The 27,315-nt window shown below is 45.9% G+C and overlaps 1 protein-coding gene across 1 annotated transcript in view; it reads left to right on the top strand.

Moving 5' to 3' along the window:
- The first annotated feature begins 5,877 nt into the window (after window positions 1-5,877).
- Window positions 5,878-27,315, top strand: part of LOC147724960 (uncharacterized) — a 43,931-nt gene continuing 22,493 nt past the window's right edge. The window contains 15 exon segments of the mRNA XM_086918139.1: window positions 5,878-5,964; window positions 10,214-10,329; window positions 10,392-10,624; window positions 10,719-10,762; window positions 10,765-10,949; window positions 10,951-10,989; window positions 11,079-11,191; window positions 11,292-11,321; window positions 11,389-11,492; window positions 11,495-11,593; window positions 11,596-11,640; window positions 11,643-11,677; window positions 11,725-12,057; window positions 12,105-12,351; window positions 12,354-12,406. Coding sequence (XP_086774265.1) covers window positions 5,878-5,964; window positions 10,214-10,329; window positions 10,392-10,624; window positions 10,719-10,762; window positions 10,765-10,949; window positions 10,951-10,989; window positions 11,079-11,191; window positions 11,292-11,321; window positions 11,389-11,492; window positions 11,495-11,593; window positions 11,596-11,640; window positions 11,643-11,677; window positions 11,725-12,057; window positions 12,105-12,351; window positions 12,354-12,406 — 1,763 coding nt within the window.

Raw genomic sequence — 27,315 nt, 5'->3', positions numbered from 1 at the left:
ATGCTGGAAAGGGAGATAGGGATGACTTGGTTGGTTCAGTCCAGCATTGGGGAGATGGGGGGGTATTGAATGGGTGGTGATTTTGAGAAGGATATGGCATTTCAGTGTGTTAGGTGGGTGACATTCTGCACCATGATAAGTGTGTTAAGAATAAGCATGGGCGGAAAATCCGTTACGCTCGCGGATTTTGCGGATTTTCGGTAAATTCGCAATCCGCGAGATTTGCGAATTTCCCGCAAAATCCGCAAATTCGCACGCAGCGGATTTTTTTTCTTTGCGGTGTAAGTTCGCAATTGCGAACATGTAGGTGCGGCGAGCAGCAACAATCTCGCACTCGCAAAATTACAAAAATTGCAATTCTGCACAAGAAATCTACTAGCAAGCAGCATAGACCTTCTGAAAATGATGATTTTTATCAGAATAACTCCTCAGGTTGACATTTGCCTGCACTTTTTGGATTTGAGGCCTTTTGATTTTCTTTGGATAACTTTTGGATTAGAAATCAACTTTCTCATATAAGCTTGGTGGGGCATTACAATTGCTGTAATGCTGTTCTGCAGAAAAACGAGTTTTGCAAAAGTGAAAGCAGGTTCAAAGTTCAAACTCATCATTAGTAACTGTTCCCTGTAGTGCTTCCTGACAAGGGCCCCTCCAGAGTTCAGTTGCTAGTTGCAACAATTGTATGACCCCGCTCTGACCCTCACAGGAGGCTCATAGAATAGCTACAAGTAGGCCACAAAGGTCCTGGAAAAAAAATTTGCACTGCAACAGAAAGCAAATTACAGATAAGGAAGCAGGTGCCAGACTGGAATTTTAAAACAGTGACACATTAATAAATCAACCCCAAATTAATTCATGTCAGTTGAAGCAGGCAGGTGTGCAGCTTTTTTCCCCCCATAATATACAGAGATGATGAACCAGAGAGTGGCATAAGGCATTGATGTACCAGAGGGTGGCATGGGTGAAACAGAGGAGGCAGGGGTGAAACAGAGGGTGCTGGGAACCTGTGTTGATGAACCAGACGTAGAAACAACATAATCGTGACCGTTGCGAGCCGACATGTAAGTTCGCAATTGCGAACTGTTACAAAACCCTCGCGAACTGTCAGAAATCCTTGCGAACTGGCAGAAATCCTTGCGAACACCAAAAAAAAAAAAATCCGCAAATTCCCAGTTCAGTTGCTAGTTGCAACTATTGTATGACCCTGCTCTGACCCTCACAGAAGGCTCATAGAATAGCTACAAGTAGGCCACAAAGGTCCTGGAAAAAAAAACTGCACTGCAACAGAAAGCAAATTACAGATAAGGAAGCAGGTGCCAGACTAGAGGTTTAAAACAGTGACACATTACTAAATCAACCCCAAATTAATTCATGTCAGTTGAAGCAGGCAGGTGTGCTTGCTTTTTCCCCCCATAATCTAGAGTGATGATGAACCAGAGGGTGGCATAAGGCATTGATGTACCAGAGGGTGGCATGGGTGAAACAGAGGATGGCAGGGGTGAAACAGAGGATGATGGGAACCTGTGATGATGAACCAGACGTAGAAACAACATAATCATGACCGTTGCGAGCCGACATGTAAGTTCGCAATTGCGAACTGTTACAAAACCCTCGCGAACTGTCAGAAATCCTTGCGAACTGGCAGAAATCCTTGCGAACACAAAAAAAATCTGCAAATTAGCGAGAATTCGCAGATTTTGCGGATTGCGAGTTCGCAAATTCGCAAAATTCGCAAACGCCAGATTCACAAAATTCGCCCATGCTTAAAGAAGAATGTTTTGTTATTTTGCACATGTCTTGCCTGCGAGGTTAAAAGTCTCACAGCAAGATGGTGTTGGTGTGTTAGATGGATAAAGTTGTGAGAAGATCTGAGAATTCATCAATCAAGTTCTTTTTTTGTCTGGATGGCGTGTAGGTGAGCTGGAAGGTGGCAGTCTGAATTGCAGAGACTGGGAAGTAGCATGCTAGGAACTCCCTGGAGTAAAGTGTCACTTGGAGAATGTATGGATCACAGCATTGCCTTCTTCCCTTTTATATGCCCAGTGTGATTTGTGAAACACAGACAACTATAATGTGTGAGGATATTGGTGAGATTCATGTTTCTATGGTGAAGAGAGGATCAAGCTTTTAGAAGTGGTGAGGTCCACAATTCTAGAGGCTGGAGAACTGTAATGTAAATTGTAATGTAATGTAAATTGATACTTGTATAGCGCACTACTCACCCGCAAGGGTCTCAAGGCGCTTGTACGAATACCGCTGTGGAACCCATCCTGGCTTTTCCTGTGAGGCGTCCACTCCTGGGCACCCCCAAGGTGGAGGCCAGGCATCCTTAGCGTTGTGGGGGCCGTTGTGGAGATTAAGCAAGCTATTGCCCAGAGTTGCAGAGTGGGACTCCATGATTGGAATAGGCACCTAGGCGAGAATTATCAGGTCCGTGGAATTTTTGAGCCCAAGACCCGCCGAGGCGGGGAATTGAACCCTGGTCCCGGGCTGGACCTCCGCATCAGGGTCTGCGGCTCTAATCATTGAGCCACACTTCTCCCATTGAGCCACACTTCTCCACACTGTGGAGCGTGAATGAATGAGTCAGAATGCCACACAAATCTTTTCCAGCTACATTTGGTTGGGATTCTTGGGACCAGAATTGAAGATGCCCACAGAGAAAGATTTGCCTTTTTGATGATGCCTGCCACATTTATTTTCACTAGCTATTTCTGTACATGAAACAAGGTGTGGCTGCAATGCAGGTCTACTGTCTAAATCATTGGATTGATGCGCAGGTGAACTATTTGCCTTTGAAACAAAGCATGCCTTTGATTATTCTCTCATACTCATCCAGAATGTCTTCCGACTAGCATGTGAACAAAAGTAATCAATGTATTTTAACCATGTTGTACACCAACGTGGCTGCTGTTGAGCATGGATAAATGTTAGAATGGTTAAATCTTCTTTCAATATAGGAGAATGGAGTAGAGTAGCTTAGAGTAGAGCAAGTGGTGTGGAACAGATTGGCACACATGTAAGTGGAGTGGAGTGGCATAGCGTGGGTGGAGTGGCATGAAGTAAAGTGTTGTGGAGTTGTGCAGAGTAGAGTGGTGTGAAGAAGAGTGTTGTGTAGTAGGGTTGTTATAGAGTGGAGTGTTATAGAGTGAAGTAGCGTGTTATATTAGAGTAGAGTGGCATAGAGCAGAGTGTCATGGAGTGGAGTGCCATTGATAAGAGAGGACGAGAGTGTCGTAGAGTGGAGTATCATAGAGTAGAGTGGAGTAGACTAGAGTACCACATTCATTGCTCTCTCAATTATAAATATGTATTTCTGAAAGCACAGGCACTGCTGACTCAGGTACACCTAACACTCACTCCAGTCACAGGCACAGATAACTAAATTACAGGTAATTCTGATTGCAAATAAAGGCATTGCTCGGGCCAGTACAGGCGCTGCTGCCTTTAATTAAAGAAAATATTGACTCCAATCACAATCACCCCATACTCATCAGACCCTCCAGTTTATCGCATTTTCGCGATTCACGAAAAAATTGCGAAATCGGCAGATTAACGCGATGGCCGCGATTATAACCATATTTGCAGCGATATTTACAAAAAAGTGTCTCTACCGGGAGACAGCAAAACAAACAAAGTCTTTTAATGGCTGTGCGCTCCCCCCCACTCGTGTGTGTAAGCAGCTTCCCGGGACACACACAGACAGTCAGTTTTTGAGTTGCCAGCCGCACCCGAGTACTTGACAGGTCATTAAAAGACCTTTCACTTGTTAATGAGGCTTTGTTTTTCACGCCCCGTCTGTTATCTTCGGCTCTAGCAGGTGTCAGGGGCTTGCGGTGGTTTTGGGGTCGGTGTGTGTCATTGCACGAGAAGCCAACCCCCTGGGTCCTCCCATTAGGGGCATATTTTTCTTTTATGGCTGGAAGGGGGGGGTGCATTCTTTTTATCCTTTCCAGGCTGGGCCCCCTGGTTACGACCTGTGAAGCGCCTCGTTGTGGGTGTTGTGAGTTGCACAGGGGGGCCCCATCCGCAGTCTAAACTCTCAGCGGGGCTTATAAGCCCTGGCACGGCCCTCCCTAGGAACAGGACTCATTTCGGCATCATTTGTACTCTGCGCCTGCCCCTCGGATCCCAGGCAGGAGCCATAACTTCAGAGGCAGGAGAGCTTTGGGGGCAGAAACCAGACATGCGGGGGGGGGTCAGGTGTGGGTGAGTGCCTGTCACTCAATCCCTGCATTGCATCCGCGCTGGGGCGGCCCTGATGAAGTCAGGGATGTTCTCCCCGATTCTGGGTACACGGATGGAGGAGGCCTGTTGTCTTGGTTTGTCTTTATTTCACTTCTTAGGAGGGCACAGGTCCTAAAAAACAGAAATGGGGGGTCTAACCAAGTTACGCAGCATAGCGCGTGACATCATTGAGCGCGACATGGGACGTCGCATCACAGGAAGGGGCATCAAGACCCATGACCTCACAGGAATTGACATCACAAAATGTGACACAAAATGTTAGACCTCACACTTCTGTTTAGCCCAACTGGCAGATGAAGAATTGCAATTCCAAGGGATAACAGCCTTAACCTGTGGGCTGCTTCCTCTATTCTATATTCCAGATTGCCTAATCAAAGTGGAATACTCTGCTAAAACAGTTTCCATTGATTTAATTCTGAAAATGAATGCTTATGAGTAAAATAAAGTGCTGCTAAAATGCCGCTAAATTTCCATATTTGTGCCGCTAAATTTCCATATTTGTGCCGCTAAATTTGCGAATCCATGCCGCTATATCCTGGGGGGTCTGACTCATTACATATGATTAGTCTATCCTTTTTAGGTTTAAACCTATAATAACTGATAAAACCCAACCAAAAGGGAAATAGCCCTCACCAGTGTAAACATACAAACACTGAAAAAACACCTGCATGACCACAAACTAAATGGCATTCACAGAAAGGAAAAAGAGAATGAACAAGTCATTTTTGTTTCTTCCTGAAGGGGCCAATACAATGCAACGTTGTTATACAAGGTAGCAGCAGGAAAGATTGGGCTAACATTATTCTGTGAGTGTTTTGTTGTTTAGGGATGTCACTACATATTGTTTCTACTTCCTTTTTTCAGTTTTGTTGTCTTTGATCTAAAGATGCAGGGTTTAGAAGCATGTTTTATGTCTTGTTTAATTATTTTATAAACTGTGGAGAATCAGGAATCATAAATCTAAATCATATATGATATTTCGGCTATGTTTGATTCTTTCACTGATAAGTTAAAATGCTGGGTTCATAAGAATCAATCCCAATATATACCATCATATTTACCCACAGAGAATGGGTAAAGCCTCTTGATATATCAGCCTCCTTTTCTAGTGAGTGAGTATTAATAGTAGGTGAATTTCTGAACACCACAGGCTTTAAACAATCAGTGCAAGGTATAGTGACAGGTATATGTGAAAAGAGTGCTGTCACCAAGCATCCGGGATAGAGGTTAAACATAGCACCAGACTTTTGGAAAACATGGAACACAGTGTCACTTGGATTATCACTGCAAAATGTTCTTAGTAAGCTCAAAAATGATTGGAGTGATATTGATTGTATTTACAGTGATTCAGCTACGTATATGAAGTTGTGTGATGAGATATAAAAATCGATAACTGACCTGAAGTCCTTCCTTCTAAGAGATCATTGCTACTTGCCAAATGTTATGCTCAAAGCATATTTATAATCGTCAGAGGTAATGAAGAATGTTATTGACTTTTTAGTCCATTCTGGTGCACTGTTATGCCCAAGAACTAAAACGCAAATATTTTTCATTTTGTGCTTTTTGTGGCATCAAAAGTCATTTATCTAGTAGTTCTCACTCCTAGAGTCCTTGAATGCTATATTATCCATGTGGCAACTGTTTACTGACTTTTTGCTGAGTGATGATGCCAAAGGCAAGAAATGTGAGGATCTTCGGACAGCAATTGATAGTGATGTGAAAAAAAGTATACTGCATTCTTAGATTTTTACAGAAACTCATAACTGCTAGAGTGGATATAAAAAACTAGAGTCTGAAAACACTCGTGTCTACTAAGTGTTCAGCATAATTGGTGTAGATGTGAAACATGTCCTTGAGAGTAGGCTGGGTGACTTTAGCATTCTAACGTCTTCCATGTTAGAGTGCTTGCCACTTGGTAAGCAAAGAAATGTTGAGGAGCAATTCAGGAAATGTTATTTTACAATACATGAGAAATGGCTTGCAATGATGCATAGACATGTCCTTTCACCAACCAAGGCATATGAACTCAATGAAGCCTCACTGTGGTACTCGGTACAAGTTCTAGATCCCTTCCCTGAAGGGGAATTTTCTATGGACTTTCTAACGTGCTGCTTCATTTTTGACTGCTTTAATAACACTGAGGGCATATGCGCCCACTTCAACACATTTCTTGCAGAACCTGTCCCAAGGAATCACAATCTTCAGGTGCACCAATATTGGAATGGAAAGCAATGTCAGTGGCCAGAGTTAACAAATTGTGTACTGACTGTTTTGGCGTTGTCTGTCTCAAGTGCCAGTGTTGAGGGGGCCTTTTCACAGGTAAAAGTTTATATGGGAAGGAAAGAGCAAGAAAGCATGACCAAGGACTCACTGAAGAAGTATTGTATGGTTTACTACCGTAAGTTTGATTGTAAACATTTATTTGGACCTCATGTATACTGTATGTAAACTGTCTATATGTTATGCACTATCAATGTACAAAGCAAAAATAAAAGCAAACCATTCCCTAAACACTGGAAAAACACTGCTTCTGTTGTTTTTAAAGGCGCAAACATGTTTAACCGCTGATAACCACATTTTTTAAGGTATTGAAATTACTTGAAAACACTGAAAAAACTCCACCAGAAGTTACCAAAAATAGAAATTGAAAACAGGAAAGCCTACATATGATGCTGGCTCCAAGCTCAGGGGCTCATGTCTATAGATAGAGGCACTGCTGACTGCTGACTCCATACTGCTAATGCTACATCCAAGCACAGGCATTGCATACTGCTAATACTTACTTCCAAGCACTGCTGATTCAAAACATAGGCTCTGGATACTTAGCTAATTCTAACTCCCAACATAGGCTTTTCTGACTTAATTATTGATAACCTAGTGTGTGGAGTCAACAGTGCCTTTGTTTGGTGTCAGAGATAACTGCCGCAGCAGACGCCAGACACAAGCATTCCAAATTCCAAAAATTGAACTTCTGATTCCAATCACAGGTGTTGCTGAATGCAGGCACAGACACTCCTGACTCCTACTATTGGCACTGCAGCTTTAAATCACAGAAAAATTAGACTCCAGGCACAAACAGATCTGACTACATGCATAGGCATTGCTGATAAAAAAAACAGGAATTACTGGTATAATCACAGCAGCAGACACTGCAAAGTCCGAGCATTAGCACAGCTGACTCCTACCAAAGGCATTGCTGTCTCCAAATGTAGTCATTACTGAGACAACCAGAATAAATCTGATCCCAATATCAGGCACTGGTGACCCCAGGCACATGCACTTCTCACTCAATTACAGCTAACCCTGGCTCTGAGTACACATTCTGATGCTTTGAAGCGCAAGCACTGCTGATTTAAAACACAAGTATTTTTTATTCAAAAGGCAGGCGCTGCTAATACAAAATAGTCACTGATGATCCCAAACACAGGAACTCCTGGCTACAAGTGCTACTAATTCAAACCAAAAAGAACAATTGATGGACAGAAGGCAAATCAATGTCATACATTCACCCCAGTACAGAGATCGGGGCATAAATCCATCATTTATTTGCTCACCATGCCATTCTAGTTTGGAGCCAGCCATATGCAAATCATTATTGACCCTGAGCCTCATGGGATCAGTCCAGCCCGAACTGCCAGGCCAGGTCCTCCCTGGACTGGAAACAAGAATCCTAGAACCGGTTTCGGACTGTCAGCCCTCATCAGCCAGGATAGCTTGATTCCAGTGGCATGGAGAGCACAGGACCCACGTCAGGGCATACCCGTCCACTCGGGTTGGCAAATGCAAAAAGAACAATTGATGGACATAATGCAGAACAATGCCATACATTCACCCTAGTACAGAGATCTAGGTCTAAATCCATAGTTTTTTGGCTCACCAAGCCATTCCAGTTTGTACCCAGCCATATGCAAATTAGTCTTGACCCTGTCCCCAATGGGAATAGTCCAGCCGGAACTGCCAGGCCAGGTCCTCCCTGGACTGGATACAAGCATTCTAGGACCGGTTTCAGGCGTTCAGCCCTCATCAGCCAGGATGGCTTCACTTCAGTGTAATGGAGAGGATGGGACCCTCATCTGGGCACCGTCCATCTCGGGGTGACAAAAGCAAAAAGAACAGGTGATGGACAGAATGCTAGGCACTGCCGGGTTGAGACATTCCTGATGCCAAGCAAAGGCACCAATAATGGAAAACATAAGCACTGCTGACTTGAAATACAGACACTCCTGATTCAAACTGCAGGTGCTACTGGCTCCAAGCTCAGACGATCATGCGTCTAAGGACAGGGACTTCTAGTTAAAAAAAAACAGGGATTGATCACTCCAAACACAAACAGTCCTGACTCAATCATCACTAATTCTGGCTCAAGGCGCAAGCCCTCCTGACTCCAAGCACAAAAACTGCTCACTTTAAGAAGACGCACTGCTGACTCATTAACAGATACCCTTCACTGCAAACTTAGCATCCCTCATTCAACACAAGGGCACTGCTGTTTCCAAGCACCTGCATTTCTGATTCAAAACACAGACACATCCAATTAAGAATCAGGCACTGCTGACTACTCTTGAATCAATTACAGATAACTCTGACTCCACGCAGAGTCACTATTGACTTCAAGCACATGCAGATACTACCCATCCTACTTTATTTTTACCCAAGCCCCCGAAGGTTTACTGGGTTGCTCACTCTATTTACCACCACGATTCATAACACAGACACTTCTGACTGTATGCTCAGAACCTGTGCTCTCACTCAAAACACAGACATTATTTTTTCAAACAGGCACTCCTTTCTTACAATCTTCTTACTCTAAGCAAAGACATTGATGACTTCTGAGTTACGAGGAATTGGTGATTTGAAACATAGGCACTTGTGATGTCAAGCACAGACTCTGATGATTTCAGGCACAGACACCTCTGATGAAAAACACTAGCTCTCATGACTCCAAGCACAGGCACTCCTGATTACAAACACAATGACTGCTGATTTGAAACTCAAGCCCAGCTGACTTCAAGCACAATCACTTTTGTTTCAGTTACAGATAATACACTCTTCAGTCCCTTTCCCTTCAATTACAGATAATCCTAACTCCGATCACAGGCACTCCTGACTCCAGTACTTCTAATTCTGACTCTAAACACAGACACTTCTGACTCATTTATTGATCAGGCACTTCCGAGCACAGGCACTCCTTACTCTTGTACTGCTAATGCTGAATCCAAGTGCAGGCACTTCTGATTCTGAAACAGAAGGACTGCTGGTTGCCCGGCACATGTAATCCCGACTCAAGGCACAGGCACTTTAAAACGATGGCACTGCTGACTTTAGGTGCAGGGACTTTTGATTCAAATCATAAGCACTTCTGATTCCATGCAAAGGTACTGCAGTCACAAGCACAAACACTCCTCACTCCTACATATGCATGTCTAATTATTAAAAGCAGGCACTGCTGATTGAAGCACAGCTACTGCTACCACGTGCACTTTTGATTCAAAATGTAGGCATTGCTGATTCAAAACAAATGCACTTCGAGCTCAATTGTAGATAAACACTGTTGATTAATACTACAGGCACTGTTGACTTTAAATAAAGGAACGACTGACTCTCAAGAACAGGCACTCCTGTTTCGACAGACAGGAGGTGTTGATTCAAACATATAGATTGTGGCTGCAAAGTTAAATCATTCCTAACTAAATTGCAGATATTTCCGGCTCCAAGCTCAAAAACACATGACTCACATCGCATGCATTTCTCATTTGAATTAATTGACTCCATGTATGCCTGACTCCGGTACAGCTAATCCCACCACCAAGTGCTGGCATTTCCTGGTGCCAAGCACAGGCACAGCTGCCTCAAACTAATGGCACTGTTGACCCAAGCACAAACACTCCTGAGCTCAGTACAGCTAACTCTGACTTGAAGTCTATTATCATGGCTAATCCTGAGTCCAATTACCGTCATGTAACAGAGCAAGAACAGGCACTCCTCACCACAGCACAGGCCCTCCTCACTGGAGCAAAGGCACTCCTCACTAGAGCACAGGCACTCCTCACCACAGCACAATCACTCCTCACCTGATCACAGGTACTCCCCACCAGAGCACAGGCAATCCTCATTGGAGCAGAGGCACTCCTCACCACAGCAAGGGCACTCCTCACCACAGCACGATCACTCCTCATCTGATCACAGGTACTCCCCACCAGAGCACAGGCAATCCTCACTGGAGCAGAGGCACTCCTCACCACAGCAAGGGCACTCCTCACCAGAGCAGAGGCACTCCTCACCAGAGCACATTCATTCCTCATTAGAGCACAGGCACTCCTCACCAGAGCACAGGCACTCCTCACCAGAGCACAGGCACTCCTCTTCATAGCACAGACACTCCTCATCAGAGAAGAGGCACTCCTCACCGGAGCACATGCACTCCTCACTGGAGCACAGGCACTCCTCACTGGAGCACAGGCACTCCTCACCACAGCACAGGCACTCCTCACCACAGCACAGGCACTCTTCACTAGAGCACATTCACTCCTCACCAGAGCACAGGTAATCCTCACTGGAGCACCTGCACTCCTCACCGGAGCACAGGCACTCCTCATTGGAGCACAGGCACTCCTCACCACAGCACAGGCACTCCTCACCACAGCACAGGCACTCCTCATCAGAGCACATGCACTCCTCACCAGAGCACAGGTACTCCTCACCGGAGCACATGCACTCCTCACCGGAGCACAGGCACTCCTCATCAGAGCAGAGGCACTCCTCACCAGAGCAGAAGCGCTCCTCACTGGAGCACAGGCACCCCTCAACTGAGCACAGACACTCCTCACCACAGCACAGGCACTCCTCACCACAGCACAGGCACTCCTCACCAGAGCTCAAGGCACTCCTCACAATAGCACAGGAACTCCTCACAAGAGCACAGGCACCCCTCACCACAGCACAGGCATTCCTCACCAAAGAACAAGATCTCCTAACCATAGCACTCCTCACGACAGCACAGGCACTCCTCAGCACCACACAGGCACTCTTCACCAGAGCTCAAGGCACTCCTCACAAGAGCACAGGCACTCCTCACCACAGCACAGCACTCTTCACCACAGCACAGGAACTCTTCACTGGAGCACAGGCACTCTTCACTGGAGCACAGGCACTCTTCACCGGAGCACAGGCTTTTTTCACCGGAGCACAAGCACTCCTCGGCAGAGCACAGGCACTCCTCACCACAGCAAGGGCACTCCTCACCACCACACAGGCACTCCTCACCACCGCACAGGCACTCTTCAACAGAGCTCAAGGCACTTCTCACAAGAGCACAGGCACTCCTCACCACAGCACAGGCACTCTTCACCACAGCACAGGAACTCTTCACTGGAGCACAGGCACTCTTCACCAGAGCACAGGCATTTGTCACCAGAGCACAGACACTCCTCGCCAGAGCACTGGCACTCCTTATCGGTGCACAAGCACTTCTTACCACAGCACAGGCACCCCTCACCAGAGCAGAGGCACTCTTCATCAGAGCACAGGCACTCCTCAACACAGCACATGCACTCTTCACCAGAGCACATACACTCCTCATCATAGCACAGGCACTCCTCACCAGAGCAGAAGCACTCCTCACTGGAGCACAGGCACGCCTCAACAGAGCACAGGCACTCCTCACCACAGCACAGGCACTCCTCACCAGAGAACAAGTACTCCTCACCAGAGCACAGGCACTCCTCACCACAGCACAGGCACTCCTCACTAGAGCTCAAGGCACTCCTCACAAGAGCACTGGCACTCTTTGCCACAGCACAGGCACTCCTCATGAGATCACAGGTACTCCTTACCAGAGAACACACACTCCTCACCACAGCACTGGCACTCCTCATCAGAACAGAGGCACTCCTCACCAGAGTAGAAGCACACCTCACTGGAGCACAGACACCACTCACCACAGCACAGGCACTCCTCACCAGAGCACAGGCACTGCTCGCCAGAGAACAAGTACTCCTCACCAGAGCACAGGCACTCCTCACGACAGCACAAGCACTCCTCACCACAGTACAGGCACTCCTCACCTGAGCTCAAGGCACTCCCCACAAGAGCACAGGCACTGCTTACCACAGCACAGGCACTCTTCACTGGAGCAAAGGCACTCCTCATGAGATCACAGGTACTCCTTACCAGAGAACACACACTCTTTACCACAGCACTAGCACTCCTCACTAGAGCATAAACATTCCTACTTCCAAGCAAAGCACCAGTGTGCCTGACTTCATTACAGTTAATCCTCATGCACAGGCACTGCTGAATTAAAACACAGGCCCTGCTTACTCCAGGTACAGGCACTTCTGATACAGATCAGGCACTGCTGAATCAAAGCACAGGCACTGATGCCTCTATTCATGGACTCTCCTACATAAAATATAAGCATGTCTGATTCAACAAAGACATTTCTGGTTCCAGAAACAGGAACTATTTTCTCAGTTACTGATAACCTTGACTCCAAGCACTGGCAGTGCTTACTTCAAACATTGGTACTGCTAACTCTTCAACACATGCACTTGATCCAGCGCTCCTAATAAAAAACCGTCTCACCAATGCTACTAATCTCCACTATACTCACCATTAATCATGAATAAGCATGGGCGAATTTTGCGAATCTCGCGTTCGCGAATTTTGCGGATTTGCGAACTCGCAATCCTCAAAATCCGCGAATTCTTGCGAATTTGCGGTTTTTTTTTTGTGTTTGCAAGGATTTCTGCCAGTTCGCGAGGGTTTCGTACCAGTTCGCAATTGTGAACTTACATTTCGGCACGCAACGGTCGCGATTATGTTGTTTCTACGTCTGGTTCATCATCACAGGTTCCCAGCACCCTCTGTTTTACCACTGCAACCCTCTGTTACATCAATGCCACCCTCTGGTTCATCATTACTGTAGATTATGGGGGGGAAAAGCAAGCACACCAGCCCTGCTTCAACTGACATGAATTAATTTGGGGTTAGTTTATTAATGTGTCGCTGTTTTATAATTCCAGTCTGGCACCTGCTTCCTTATCTGTAATTTTGCTTTCTGTTGCAGTGCATTTTTTTTCCCCAGGACCTTTGTGGCCTACTTGTAGCTATTCTATGAGCCTGCTGTGAGGGTCAGAGCAGGGTCATACAATTGTTGCAACTAGCAACTGAATTCTGGAGGGGCCCCAGTCAGGAAGCACTACAGCGAATTGTTACTAATGATGAGTTTGAACTCTTGCCCCTGCCGAGTGCTTTCAGTTTTGAAAAACTCATTTTTCTGCAATTTCGCGGGGTTCGCGGGGCGCGAACATGCGCGAGATCGGGTTCGGAAGCCGCAAATTCGTGCGAATATGCAATTTGTTTTTTTTGCGGCGTGTTAGTTGGCAAGGTTTTGTGCGTTTTTGCGAGCCGCTCGTAGCGCAAGGCACGAAGTTACCCTCGCGGTCGTTCAAGGGCGCGGCCATCTTGTTTGCCTGACGTATTTCCGTTTCCGGGGGCGCGAAGTGTAATCTCGCAAAGTCTGCGGCTTGCCAGTACAGTTTCGCGTGTGTTCGCAAGGAAAATCTCGCGCGAACTTACCCGCGCGGTCGTGAACGGGCGCGGCCATCTTGTTTCTCATTCATTGCTATGGTTCTGGGCATGGTCTTTGTATCCTCTGTCAATCTCTGCCATCCTTTGCTTGTTTGAAGTTTTTTTTGATCTATTTTACTTATTATCTATCCCTCTATTTTTCTAGCCCTATATTTTTGTGCTTACTGCTACTTTTGGTTAATTTTAAACTACTTTTTTAAACTCTTTTCTTTTCTTCTCTTCCCTATTCTATTTTCTTTATTCCTTTCCGCCCAGACCATGGTGAAGGGAGCCGGGAAGCATCCCGAGAAGGGGAAGGGTCCCGCACCCCGTGTTCGGCTCCCGTGCGGGCGTTTGAGGGGGGAGGAGGTCGTACCCAGGGAGATCTTTACCCCGGAGGAGGTGGGCCAACTCATTTTTTATGTTCAGCGCCGCCTCCCCAGGACCATCATGGGAGGCGGCAAGATCAGTGCCGGGTACGGGGTCCGGGAGCGCCAGAAGCGGTGGGAGAAGGTGTGCCAGGCCATTTACCACCACTCTCGGGTCTGGCGCACCTACAACCAGGCCACCCACCGCTGGACGGATGTCCTGACCCGTGAGCGAGATCTGCTCGCCCTCCTTGGCCTTGAGATCCCCGGGCTTGGTGAGTAGTAGTAGCTATTTCTTTACTACTATGTTTTCTCCTGCTGTGTTATACTATTGCAAATTTTTGTTTTTTACCAAGAGCAATAATGCTGCTCATTACATTGTAGGTAAATTATATTTCAAAATCTTCTGTGCATTTCAGGTACACTGCTCTCCTTCTTCTCAGTAGTGTTGCTACTATGCTTATTTGTTTTAGATTTTGTGTTCATTTCATTGGCCTGTGAAATTATGTATAAGTGTAGTTTAAAGAACTGCGTAATGCTACACACTAAGGTTCTGATTTTTAATTACCGGCGCATCCCTGCAAAGTAGCAGGGATGCGCCAGTAATTGTGCGCCATGCCACCATCACCCATGGTGCGCCGTATTTACAATGCGGCGCACCATGGGCCCAAAACGTCACCAAAGAGTTACGCATCTATGCCGTAAAGGCGGCGCATTGCTGGAGTTGCGTCGCAACGATGGTGCAGCTCCATCAATGCTCTGAGGTGCCCTATCTCCCCAATGCTGCGTCAAGCCGTACATCTGCTTCAAGCAGGCGCAGGGTTTGAGTCACGCATCATTGTCCTCAAAGTGACTGATTGAAATCTTGTAGATTTCCCTCAGCCACTTTTAGGATGCGTTCCTGCGCAGGAACGCCCTCCCTTGCGCCGGAACGCCCCCTATTGGCGCAGGGCTTTACAACGTGATGCATCTCCCATATGCGTCACGTTGCTAATATACGCCCCACCATTGCGCCTCTTTTGTGCTGTCGCTGCGTCACAAAAGTCACGCAACAATGGAGTAAAAGAGCCGCAAGGGGCTTCTAAATCAGCCCCTACAGACTCAAGTCCAGTCCTTCTTTTGTACACATGGCGATAAGAAGAAATAGTGGTGGTGGATTAATAGTTTGAGTATTTTAATGACTGGTTAATGTAGTAGGAAACTTTAGTGTTGTCGCTGATCTTCAATCACAATGGACTTTGGCTGTCACTTTGCGTGCTGCGGACTGCTGCCTGCCAATCCTCTGCAAACCTTTTTAGTACTTTGTTTAGTGAGTTACATAGGGTAGTTTCCAATTCGACGGTCCGCAAATCAAGCAATACTAAAGTAATAACGTCGTCGACCACATGAGATTGGTCAATAATGTATCCCGTGGAGTCTTTCCCTATTTGCTATTTCGCAAAAATATTTTGTTAGTTCTTTTGAAATGTTTGATTTGGTTGAGAAATATCATCCATGTTTTCTGTTTTTCTTTCTTTCATGTTGTACATCAGCTTCCCCCAGGGGCAAGAGGAGGACACAGGAGGAGGAGGAGGAGGGTGCTGTTGACGATGCAGGCCAGGACCGGGCAGGCGAGGGCTCCTTTGCTGGCCCCAGTAAGTTTTAATTTTAATATAGAGTACTTATTTTTTCCTAGCGTTCCTCATTCGATTTTTTCTAAATCGTCTTTGATCTTCTTGTAGACAGGATCTAAATTCTTATCCTGCCTCGACTATGACTCCGTGTGGTATTACTAGATTATTCTTATTAGTCTGTCTGTGTAGCTAACTAAGATTGCACATTTGGCATTTCCATTGGACTCCCATTCTAGTCAGCAATAGCTCTATATGCACTGAGTGCAGTCCTCTGGGATTGTCCATAATGTCTTTTCAAGTATTCTAAATGTTTATGCTTTGACCATTGCCAACAATAAAAAGGTGAATGACCACCAAGAAAGAATAAGATACTACTTTACTTTTGGTTTGGATAGGAGGACAATCCTTTCTACTACTGTTGCAGGGACAAATCTGCACAAACAGAACTATGGACACTAAATAATGCATTGCTTAGCTTATCAATTATAATAGGTGCTGTTAGACTTTCCACATATCTCAGTGATAACAGACTTTGTAGTTGAACCCCCAATCTCCTTACTGACTAGATAGTGTGGCAGAGTCATTTAGCTCCCAAAGTCACCGATGGCAGAGGCACGGACTCATGCTTGCAAAAATTCCAAAACCTTTAGCTCATCCACTCTAGTCTGGAGGACCAAAAACCACAGAGTCCATTTAAGTTTAAAAGCTTTATTAAAAGTAAACCCATTTATTAAAATCAAGTTTGTCATAAAAGTGAACGTGTAACTGAAAATGGAAAAGTGCTTAGTGCTGACGATTAATTGGACACATTTCTTGTGGTCGAGCTGAGCTCTCACCTGGTTTGAACTTGATCCTGCTCGTGTTCTTAGAATTCAAGCTTCTGTCTGTTAGGAGAAAAAGTGTTGCGTGTTAAAAAGTAAAAAGCAAACATTCATCAGTTGTGCCAAAAAGTGCAGCAAGACAACAGCCTTCCCTGGAAAAAGGGACATTTTTACTTTAGAGTACACAGTCATAAATTATTAAATTGTATACTGTTTTTTTCACATTTCTTTCTTCCTCCTTCCTAGACCAAATATTATATAGTAGTGAGTGGTGTATTCTAACATTATTAAATGTACTTTGTAGGTGGAACATCTGGAGACGGGGCCAGCGCGGAGGTGGTGGTGGCATTGGACGAGGAGGACAACTCTGGGGAGGAGGCGGTGCAAGTGCCGGACAAGGACATGTCTGTGAGGGTTCACACGGTGGTGGCGGGCAGAGGTAAGCTATACATTCCTTAGTCATTGAGATTGAAGACTGCAGAGTGTGCTTTCTGCACGGGTGTATTATAAATAAACCAGGTAGTAGCCTCCTCTAAATGTACTTCGACTTAGCTGTGAAGTTTTTGGCGAGAAGAATCCCAATCAGATCTGAGGTGAACTTGATGGATGGGATGAACGAAAAGCGAAAGAAGGGTGTAAGTAAGTGTGGAAGGATGAGAAATGTAATGATGACTGGCAAAGAAGAATGATATGTGTTTGCTTGGGCCCCGAGGTGGCTGGGAAGGAAAGAATATGGTATGGTGCATGGCTGGGTGAATGATGAAGCAAGGATGGGTGGAAGGAGAACAGCCTGGGTGGGTGAGACAGAAACTGCATGTGTGCATATACTTTGAATGGATGGATGCCTGGATCATTCATGGTACTATCTGACTCTTAGATAGCATATGTGTATCTAGAGAGAGTAGACGGTCACTGGATGAACTAAGTGTTACTTTGAAGAGCATGTAACACCGCACCCGCACGTCCGTTCCAGTGTAGGAAAGGCAAGGAAAAGAAGTTGTAACGTTGTCCAAATACTACCATGAATAGTAGCAGTAGTTTTTATTGCAACTGCAAGCACAGCATATATCCGGTTATTACGGTGGACACTCCCTACCTCTCTTAATAACTTTAGTTTAGTAGTAGTACGTCATTCATGTGTGGGGGTATCACTGTTCACTCAATAATAAGCAAAGCACCTAAAGCCATCCCATATGTCATCAAATACATCCCATGTGAAGTGATAGATAATCAGATAATTTAGCTTCTTCATTTTCCTTTTCTAATACTCATTTGCACTGTAGGGTGAAAGCTAAATTAATTAAGCAGTAGCCCTTTTAACAGAGTATTCTCAGTGGCACCCGTAATAGAAAAGTAAGAGCTTCACCACCTGCATGTACTGGACCGGTACAGTAACGCAAGTCTGTCTCACTCACCATGGTGTGCGTCTGTTTTTCTCGGGTGCAAGTTCACTGTGCTGGCATTATGCCGGCTTGCATAAGATAACGTACCAATTTTCCTAAACAAGAGAGAAGAAGAAGAAGAAGAGTGGTGTACTGTCATAGTCGACTGTAATGGAAGTCCATAGTGCTTGTAGAATTTGTTCTTTAAACTCCCACTAATGTTAGAGCAAGGATGAAGAAGTCGGAGGTTACATAGATACTGTCCTCAATAGTTATGTACTGTGCTTTCAATTTGCTACTTGTACTGTGACAACTTTCTGCTCAATCATTTTGTGTTAATCTTAAGGAGCATTGGTTACAGACTATGTCTTTCTTTTTTCATGTAGTTGCTCCTTCCAAATACAAGACACCATCAAAGAGGAAGGAGCTGGCTTGAATGGCCCGGCAACGGAGGCTGGATGCCACTGTCGCTGAATATCGGTGGCTGGTGGCCCTGGAGGAGGAGGAAACGCAGTCTGGTACAACAACAACGTCCACTCGGACAGCTGCATCCTCCTCCGTGCAGGCTGCCAGCCAGAGCAGTGCTCCAGCGGTACGGAGCCGGGCTACCAAAGCCAAACGCCACCGCCGAGCAGCAAAGAAAGCAGCTGCCCCTCACAGGATTTGCAAGGCACACCGGCGCCGCTTATCCCTCAGACTGTCCTACCTGGAACAGGAGGTCCTGAACTATAAGAACTTGGTGGAGGGCCTCCGCTTCGAACTTGCCACCCTCCGCAAGGAGCATGATGCCCTGGCTGCTAAATCCAACAGCACCCTGCCATAGTGTCCCTTGCCCCTTTTTTTAGAGACTTTTGGGGGGTGGGAATTGGGAGTTGGGTTTTTTGGGGACTTTTGAAGGGCAATCGTTGGGGTTAGGGAGGGTCTTGCGGGAGATTCTTTTGTTAGGGCTATAAAAATATACTTTTTGAAACTTTATCTGACCATACCTGTTTTTACTGCTTTTGAGTCTGGTGGGTGGGGGTTTAACAGTAAGTTTGTTTTCCCGAATAGTCCTAGGACTTTAGTAGTACTACTGTCAATCCAATCTCTCGTCTCTCCTAATACTCCATTATACTACCTCCAACCAAACGCCTATCTTACCTGTAATTTCTGTTTGCAAGTAGGGCTAGGCCCAGGGCTGACTCCACGGGAAACAGCGAATAAGGTTGGCAATCCTGGGCGGATAAAATTTCCTCATAGCGGTGGTACTAGTGGTGTGACACAGTGGCAGTTGCATGCCTATGAAAAAAAAGAAAATGAAATCTGGTTTGTCCTCCTGAGCAATACAACGGTACAATAGAGAATATAGCAGGTGACAGAAGTACACTAGAACAGTGCCACATTGTAGCCTAACAAATGGTAAAGCATAACTAATTCGGTTGAAGTTCTTTGACATTAGCCATGGGTCTTTGTCAAGCAGAGTAAGAATATATCCTCGGATTTCTTCACCAGCCTGTTGCTATCACCTTATCCTCCCCAGCAAGTGTGTGGATTTATTGCTGTAATTTAGTCACACATCAATCAAAACCACACAGCCCGGGGGAAGAGGGTTAGGGTTTGAAAAATGGATGGGTACGGGGGTTTTGGGGAAAGGTTTTGGGAGACAAGAAAAAATAGCACAGCATGGACAAACAATTGTGAACATAAACAAATCTTTGGGTACAAACCTATCCATCAATCTTTGAAAGTGCATGCACTACTGCATGCATGTCAGTGAAAAGTAAGTAGTACTTTCGACAACTGTGGAAGAAAGAATGCGACAGTACAGGGCGTGTGTGGAATTATTGATAACTATATTCAACATAAGGTCTCTGTTGCCAGATACCTGAGAGCCTTGCTGGTCACTATAAATCCATTCACAACACTCAATGGGGTTGGTCTGGAAGGTATAGTAGATAGAAAAGGAGAAATTGCTCTTTTTCTAGGTGTCCCCTCACTCACCAGGGTTGCCCCTTGGTGACATGCTTCATCATTGGCGCCATCCCAGTCCTCTACGGGCTGGGGCGTGCTGCGACTTGCGAATTACGTAGGAGCACTTACAAATGACTATGTGTGGTGCAGATGTGATAGTGGAGTGGACTAAGTGATGTGTTAAGGGATCAATTTAGAAGCAGAGAGAGATCCAAGAAATGCAGTCAAAGTCAGAGAAAAAGACAAAGGATACTGTATCTGTATGTTGTTGTAGTTGTCCTGTTGAATTTGGTAAGTAAGTTGCCGGCAGAAAAAAAATCCTCTTATTAGCGGCACTCCTCCATTGCAGCCGACGCTTCGTCCATCGATGTTGGTCACCAGAAGACACCCTGTAAAAAAAGCACAGCATGGACAAACAATTGAACATAAACAAATCTTTGGGTACAAACCTATCCATCAATCTTTGAAATTGCATGCACTACTGCATGCATGTCAGTGAAAAGTAAGTGGTACGTTCGACAACTGTGGAAGAAAGAATGCGACAGTACAGGGCGTGTGTGGAATTATTGATAACTATATTCAACATAAGGTCTCTGTTGCCAGATACCTGAGAGCCTTGCTGGTCACTATAAATCCATTCACAACACTCAATGGGGTTGGTCTGGAAGGTATAGTAGATAGAAAAGGAGAAATTGCTCTTTTTCTAGGTGTCCCCTCACTCACCAGGGTTGCCCCTTGGTGACATGCTTCATCATTGGGGCCATCCCAGTCCTCTATGGGTTGGGGCGTGCTGCGACTTGTGAATTATGTAGGAGCACTTACAAATGACTATGTGTGGTGCAGATGTGATAGTGGAGTGGACTAAGTGATGTGTTAAGGGATCAATTTAGAAGCAGAGAGAGATCCAAGAAATGCAGTCACAGTCAGAGAAAAAGACAAAGGATACTGTATCTGTATGTTGTTGTAGTTGTCCTGTTGAATTTGGTAAGTAAGTTGCCTGCAGAAAAAAAATCCTCTTATTAGCGGCACTCCTCCATTGCAGCTGACGTTTCGTCCATCAATGTTGGTGACCAGAAGACACCCTGTCCACTGCCTGCCTGATGCTGAATTGTGGCTCGCTAATGTAAAGCCTGACTCCATCCTTTTTTCCCCATTGCAGAGACTGAAACCCGGCCTGTAATTATTCAACGAAAAACAGGAAGTGATATAATATTACAACACCACTGATAAATAAATATAAGGTATGTAGGCTGTGGAGTGCAAAAAGTCACACTTTGATTTTCCTAGTAGACAGTACAATATTTTTGAAAGTGCGTACTCTGTCTGAGTCACCTTTTGAAGGATAAATAAGTATGGGCAAATTAATGTAGCGGATCTTTCCCCTCAAGCTAGGTGTCCTGTAAACTGTGTTTTAGAACAAAATTAGATCTTCCCAGCAGTGCGCCCACCCAGACCCTTACTAAAGCCAGTCGCAAAAATGTAGAAGACCCCCAATCAAATCTCAAAAAACGAGGCCTAGCAGAAAACTGGTGACAAAACGTACTTTGAAAGTAAAAGTAGGCCCAAGTACCCCCTTACCCACCGTGGATTGCATTCAAACCACTTGCAAGCAACCAAGCAAAAGTATCCATAGCCAGCATCGCTCCAAGACTCGAAAACCCCCCCACCCAAACACATGCAATAGAAATACTGCTAACCCTAACGAACCCTAAGTTAAGAATAGTGGCAAAGGCTTTCTTTAACTATGCCAAATCCCCCCTTTCCCACCATGGATTTTCTTCAAATGACTTGCAACCAAAATTACACATTCTCACGAGTGCTCTAAGACCCCAGAACTCAGTTGCAAAAATCTAGAACACCCCGAAACACATGCAATCCTGCTGCTAGGGCTAACCCTAACGAACCCTAAGTTACAAAAAGTGCCAAAAGGCTTTTCCGCGAGGATTTTGTCCCAACCACTTCTACCCGGTATTAGACCTTCCCAGGAATGCCCCAAGAGCCGCCAAGAAGCATAACACCCCCAAACAGCCCCCTCTGCTACCATTGATTTGCTTCAAACCTCTTGCAAAGTAAAGTATATATAGCCAGCAGTGCGCCCAGACCCCGAAACCCACCCACAAACACCAGGAAGCCCCCCAAACAAGCCCCCGAAAACGCTACATTGAGCAAAATGTCAGAAATAGCAACAAAAAAAAATCGGCCTGGATTTTGTCCCAACCACTTCTACCCGGTATTAGACCTTCCCAGGAATACCCCAAGACCCGCCAACCCACCCGCCAAGGAGCATAACACCCCCAAACAGCCCAAAAGCAACATCTCCTACTTACAATATTTCTCGGCCTTCGGTCCAAATGCGCTGCGTAGCTAGGCCATAGGTCCGGTTTGCCACCACGGATTTCCTGAAAAGCAAATGCAATCAAGATTAGAGTGTCCCAGCAGTGCTCCCAGACCCCGAAACTCACCCACAAACACCAGGAAGCCTCACAAACAGGCCCCCGAAAACGCTACATTGAGCAAAATGTCAGAAATAGCAAAAACAAAATCGCCGTGGATTTTGTCCCAACCACTTCTACCCGGTATTAGACCTTCCCAGGAATGCCCCAAGACCCGCCAACCCACCCGCCAAAAAGCATAACACCCCCAAACAGGCCAAAACCAACATCTCCTACTTACAATATTTCTCGGCCTTCGGTCCAAACGCTCTGCGTAGCTAGGCCATAAGTCGGGGTTGCCACCACGGAGTTCCTGAAAAGCAAATGCAATCAAGATTAGAGTGTCCCAGCAGTGCTGACAGACCCCAAAACTCACCCACAAACAGGCGGAACCCCCCCTAAGAGCACCTCAAAGGCAAGCAAGTCAGCAAAAACACTAAAAAATTTGCGCCTCAGATTTGGTCCAAACCACTTTTATACCTGGTATTAGAGCTTCCCAACAATGGTCCCAGAGCCGTCAACTCACCTGCAAAGAGGTAGAACAACACCCCCACAAGTGCTGAGTCTTTCTTCATTGGGCGTAAACCAGCCCTCTGCTTTGATGGAAATAGGAGTCTAGAGGAGGAGGATAGAGGAGCATGTTCTTCTAAACTTGTGAACCTGAGGAATGCAGACTGCGGCACCTTCAAATCAATTAGCAAACCAGTGAAGACAGTTCTGCTGATGGGCTTGTTTTTGTGATTATCTGATTAAAGTTTGAAATATATTAACTGTGCACAACAAAGAAAGACAGACACACAGGAATTAAAGTGAATAAGGATGAAAAAGAAAGTTATTGATTCGTTGTCTCATTTTCAGGGCTCGGTATCATGGTCCAGGAATAAGAATAAGGCTTCGTCATCATACTCTGCGAATTCAGGCAGGGTGAGCTCAGTGTCACCTGACAGAGTAGAAATTCCCTCATCTATGTTGCTGGCCACCTCGTCTTCATCCGGCGCGCTTTCTCGTACTCTGAAATCTGGTGGTATGAGGTGCTGATTCATCTTGATCATTGTTAACCTCTCCACATTTTTGGGCGAGAGGCGGCTCCGTTTGGAAGTTACAATGCCACCAGCAGCACTGAAAACACGTTCTGAAGACACACTTGCGAGTGGGCAAGACAAGTAGTTTAAAGCCAGGTTGGTGAGCTCTGACCACAATTCTTTTTTCCCATGCCAATACGCCAATGGGTCAGCATTAACATAGACCTCTGTTGAGTCATTCAGATAGTCCTTCACAATCGACTCAAGGTCCTCATCCAAGGTTCCTCCACTTTGCTTAGCTGTTGCTGTGCCTCTGCCCTTTAGAGAACCATACCCAAGCCGAGCTAGCCAATCCTCTTCAGCCTCCAATGTTTCTGTTGTGTCTGGTGCAGATGATCCGGTTGCCGGTGTCTTTAACGGCTGAGAGGTCACTTGTGCCACAGCCACAGGTGCAGAAGTGGATTGTTTTGACTGGGGATGGCCTGCTGATGTACTGCCATTTCCTTCAATTTTCTGCCGTTCTCTTTCAAACCTCTTGGCTGACAAGGCTAGCCAACGTTTGTACTTTGGAACATGTTCATCATCAAAAGGAAAGAATGCTTGGCCTGCCAGCGCCTTTTTGTAGCGTGGATCCAGAATAGTAGCACAAATGTAATGCTCTTCTGAGTGGATCATTTTAAGACGTTCATCACCTTGTAGGAGCTCTAATAATTTCTCAGCCAGAACAAAAGAGTCTTGGTTTTTTACATCTTTTTCAAACACAGAACACACCTCCTTCAGTTGGTGCTCCAGCATGTACAACAATGGGATAGCTTTTCCCAAATTACAGTCCTCCTTGCTGACTGCACGCGTGAAGAACTCAAAAGGACGAAGCATGCGTGTCAGGCTTTGAACTATGTTCCATTGCGCCGCACCCATCCTCAGGTCCTCCTGAGCTGTACCCTCTGTAAAGAAATATTGATCGAGTACCGTATACTGCTCATACAGACGCTCAAGCATGTAGAAGGTTGAGTTCCAACGTGTTACCACCTCCTGGATGAGTGCTTTCACTGGCATTTGACGTTGATATAGGCCTTAAAAGAATGGTTGAAATGGTTGCACATTTTTTGGCAGGTGTCCAATACTCTGTACGCTGCACTGCCTTTATTACCCAAGAATTTTTGGACAACCAGGTTTATACAGTGCGCCAAACACGGCACTCTGAAATAGTAACCCAGCCTCATGGCCTTAACTATATTAGCGCCATTGTCCGTGGAAACATAACCAACCTGGCGTTTTTTTGGGGACAGCCAGTTAAGGACCTTTGTGTTAAAGACATCCAAAATGTTTTCTGCTGAGTGACGTTTCTCCAAACCAAACATGGCTAGTGTTGCATGTTTCCGAGCAGCTTTAAAAACAATGTCCGCGTCAACACCTGCGTTTAGCTTTGCTTTAGCCCCTGAAAAAGAGACCCAGTGTGCAGTGATGCACATGTAATCAGCACCTGAGCCACTGGTCCACATGTCTGTTGTCAGATGTATAGTTTGAACAGCACTCTTCTGCAAAGCTGCCCCAATCACCTCCAGAACATCTTCATGTAGTGCTGGAACCGCAACTCGGGCAAAATAGAACCGGCTAGGAACCTTCCATTTAGGGCAGAGCGCTGCCACTAATTCTAGAAAACCAACCCCTTCTACAAAAGAAAAAGGGAGAAGGTCCAGAGCTAGCATTTTAGCCAGTTTAGTGTTATACAGACGCGTCAGTGGGTGGTTGCGTTCATATTGCGCTTCTGTAAACAACATCTTTTTAATGTTGCCCTGGACCAAGGATTTACGGGATGATGATGATATCTTCGACCCAGTTACGCTCGCTGATGAACGTTTCCGCCTTGATGTCTCACTCTCTCCCACTCTCTTAGTGTGGCTCACATGGGGTGTGCTACTGACAGGGGTACTGGGTGTAAGTGAAGTGCTTGAATCGTCTTCTTCCTCCTCGTCATCATCAGATGAAAAATCAACGTTTTCATTACGTGCAATTCGGGCTTCCTTGACCGCCTCTAAGTGCGCAAATCATTGGACAGGGTGCGCTCTCCTAAGATGACCTCTCTGGTACCAAACTTACCACGACTAACTCGAAACTTACACATGCTACAAATGGCTACGTTTTCCATTCTTGGGCAAACACTAAAGAAGTCCCAAACTGGAGACTTGAAATGTCTTTGGGGGCCGGAGGAGGCGGCGATACTGGTGGTGGTGGTCCTGCTGCTAATGCCAGATGAAGTGGAGGATGTGGATTGCCGAACTTCAGTACGTTTTGCACTTTCACCATCACTAATTGAGGTCGAGGTGGATGGAAGTCCCTTCTTGCGAGGAAGAAATATGGAAGCGGTAGGTGTTGGTGTACTAGTTAACTCCAAATCCAATGATTGTTGTGTTTCCATTGACTCCTCGTCGACATCATCATCACGCTCAGCAGCTTCTCGGGATAGGGTCAAAATGTCTCTTTGCTGCATGCCCGCTGGGGCTGCAGTGACCATTATGATGACTGGATCGTCGTCGTGAAGGGCTTCATCAGCAGCAGTATGCGTCACTTCTTGTTGAGCCTCATCACACTCCATAGCTATGAGTTTTTTGACGACCTTCCTTTTACGCTTAGGTATCTTTGTCAGATCATGGTGTGCCTCACTCTCAGGCTGCCGTGGTGGTACCCATTCGTCATCCAGATCATCAGTAGGAGGTGAGCTTGAAGAAGACGTAGACACCCCCCTTGATCTTTTCCTTGCTAGGGATGCTGAAGACAATGAATGATCATCAGGAGGAGTGGCTTCCTCAAATGATACCTCGGTCTGATTGTCAATTTCCTGATGTGCCCCTACTTCAGGAGGAACAACTATTGTGGGCACTTGTGACCCTCCATGCACCTCTGCTTGCGCATCTCCTTGCGCTGCCTCTCCTTCCACATGTACTTGGGCTTGTACTACTTGCACATGTTGTTGTTGCGGCTGTGGTTGTTCAACACTTGTCAGATGAGTTACAACAACCTGTGTTGATTCAGGGACATTGCTGCTACTTTCTTGCGATGAGCCAACATCACTGGTCGATGGTGATTGGAGAAGTACACTGACTGCCTCTGAAGCACTCAAGGGCTTTGACTTAAGTTGGCGTGGTGGTGGAGGCACTGAACCCAATGGAGCGGGGGTGCTTCTCCCAGTTTGGTCCCCAGCAGATCCTGCTGCAGCAGGCGTACTTTTTTTTTTTGCTCCCAAAAAACGTGGCGGTTGGCACACCAGCCTCCTTGGTAACTTGCTTCTTCTGCTCCTTACTAGCAACTTTCTTGCTAGAGGAGCTACAGAGACCTTTTTTTGGGGCCATCTTCTTCAGACCAGGTCAGACAGCAGGCCGCAGTTGCACGAATTGTAGAGTTGTCTGAGGCCAGACGTGACGCCGCGTGACGTTATGCTGCACACACACACCGCTGCAGGACTTCTTCCTGGCACTGGTGGTTCTCTTGAATCTTGTGCACCTAAAAACAATGGAAGACAGAGGAACATCAGTTCAGTTATACACCCCAAAAAAATCGAAAAAACCCCCAGAAAAATCAGCACAATCCCATTCCATCCATGCCCTCCATGATGTTTAAGTTCAAGACACCCCACAGAAAGACTAGGCCCATGCAAGACTCAATACCCCTGGTGAAAAGGCCACAAGTACAGCCCCAAAAAACGAAAATCACTGAAAAATCAGCACAATCCCATTCCATCCATGCCCTCCATGATGTTTAAATTCAAGACAACCCACAGAAAGAGTAGGCCCATGCAAGACTCACTACCCCTGGGCATAAAGGTTGAAAAGTAGGCAAAATGGTTGCAGGCTTAACAACAATGCGTACATTCAAAATGGCGACTTGCCTCCCAACACATGGCCAGGGCCT

The sequence above is a fragment of the Lissotriton vulgaris genome, chromosome 4_1, assembly GCF_964263255.1.
Source record: "Lissotriton vulgaris chromosome 4_1, aLisVul1.2, whole genome shotgun sequence".
Taxonomy (NCBI): Eukaryota; Metazoa; Chordata; class Amphibia; order Caudata; family Salamandridae; genus Lissotriton; species Lissotriton vulgaris.
The sequence above is the reverse complement of the archived record's forward strand: the minus strand, read 5'-3'. Positions and strand labels throughout refer to the sequence as shown.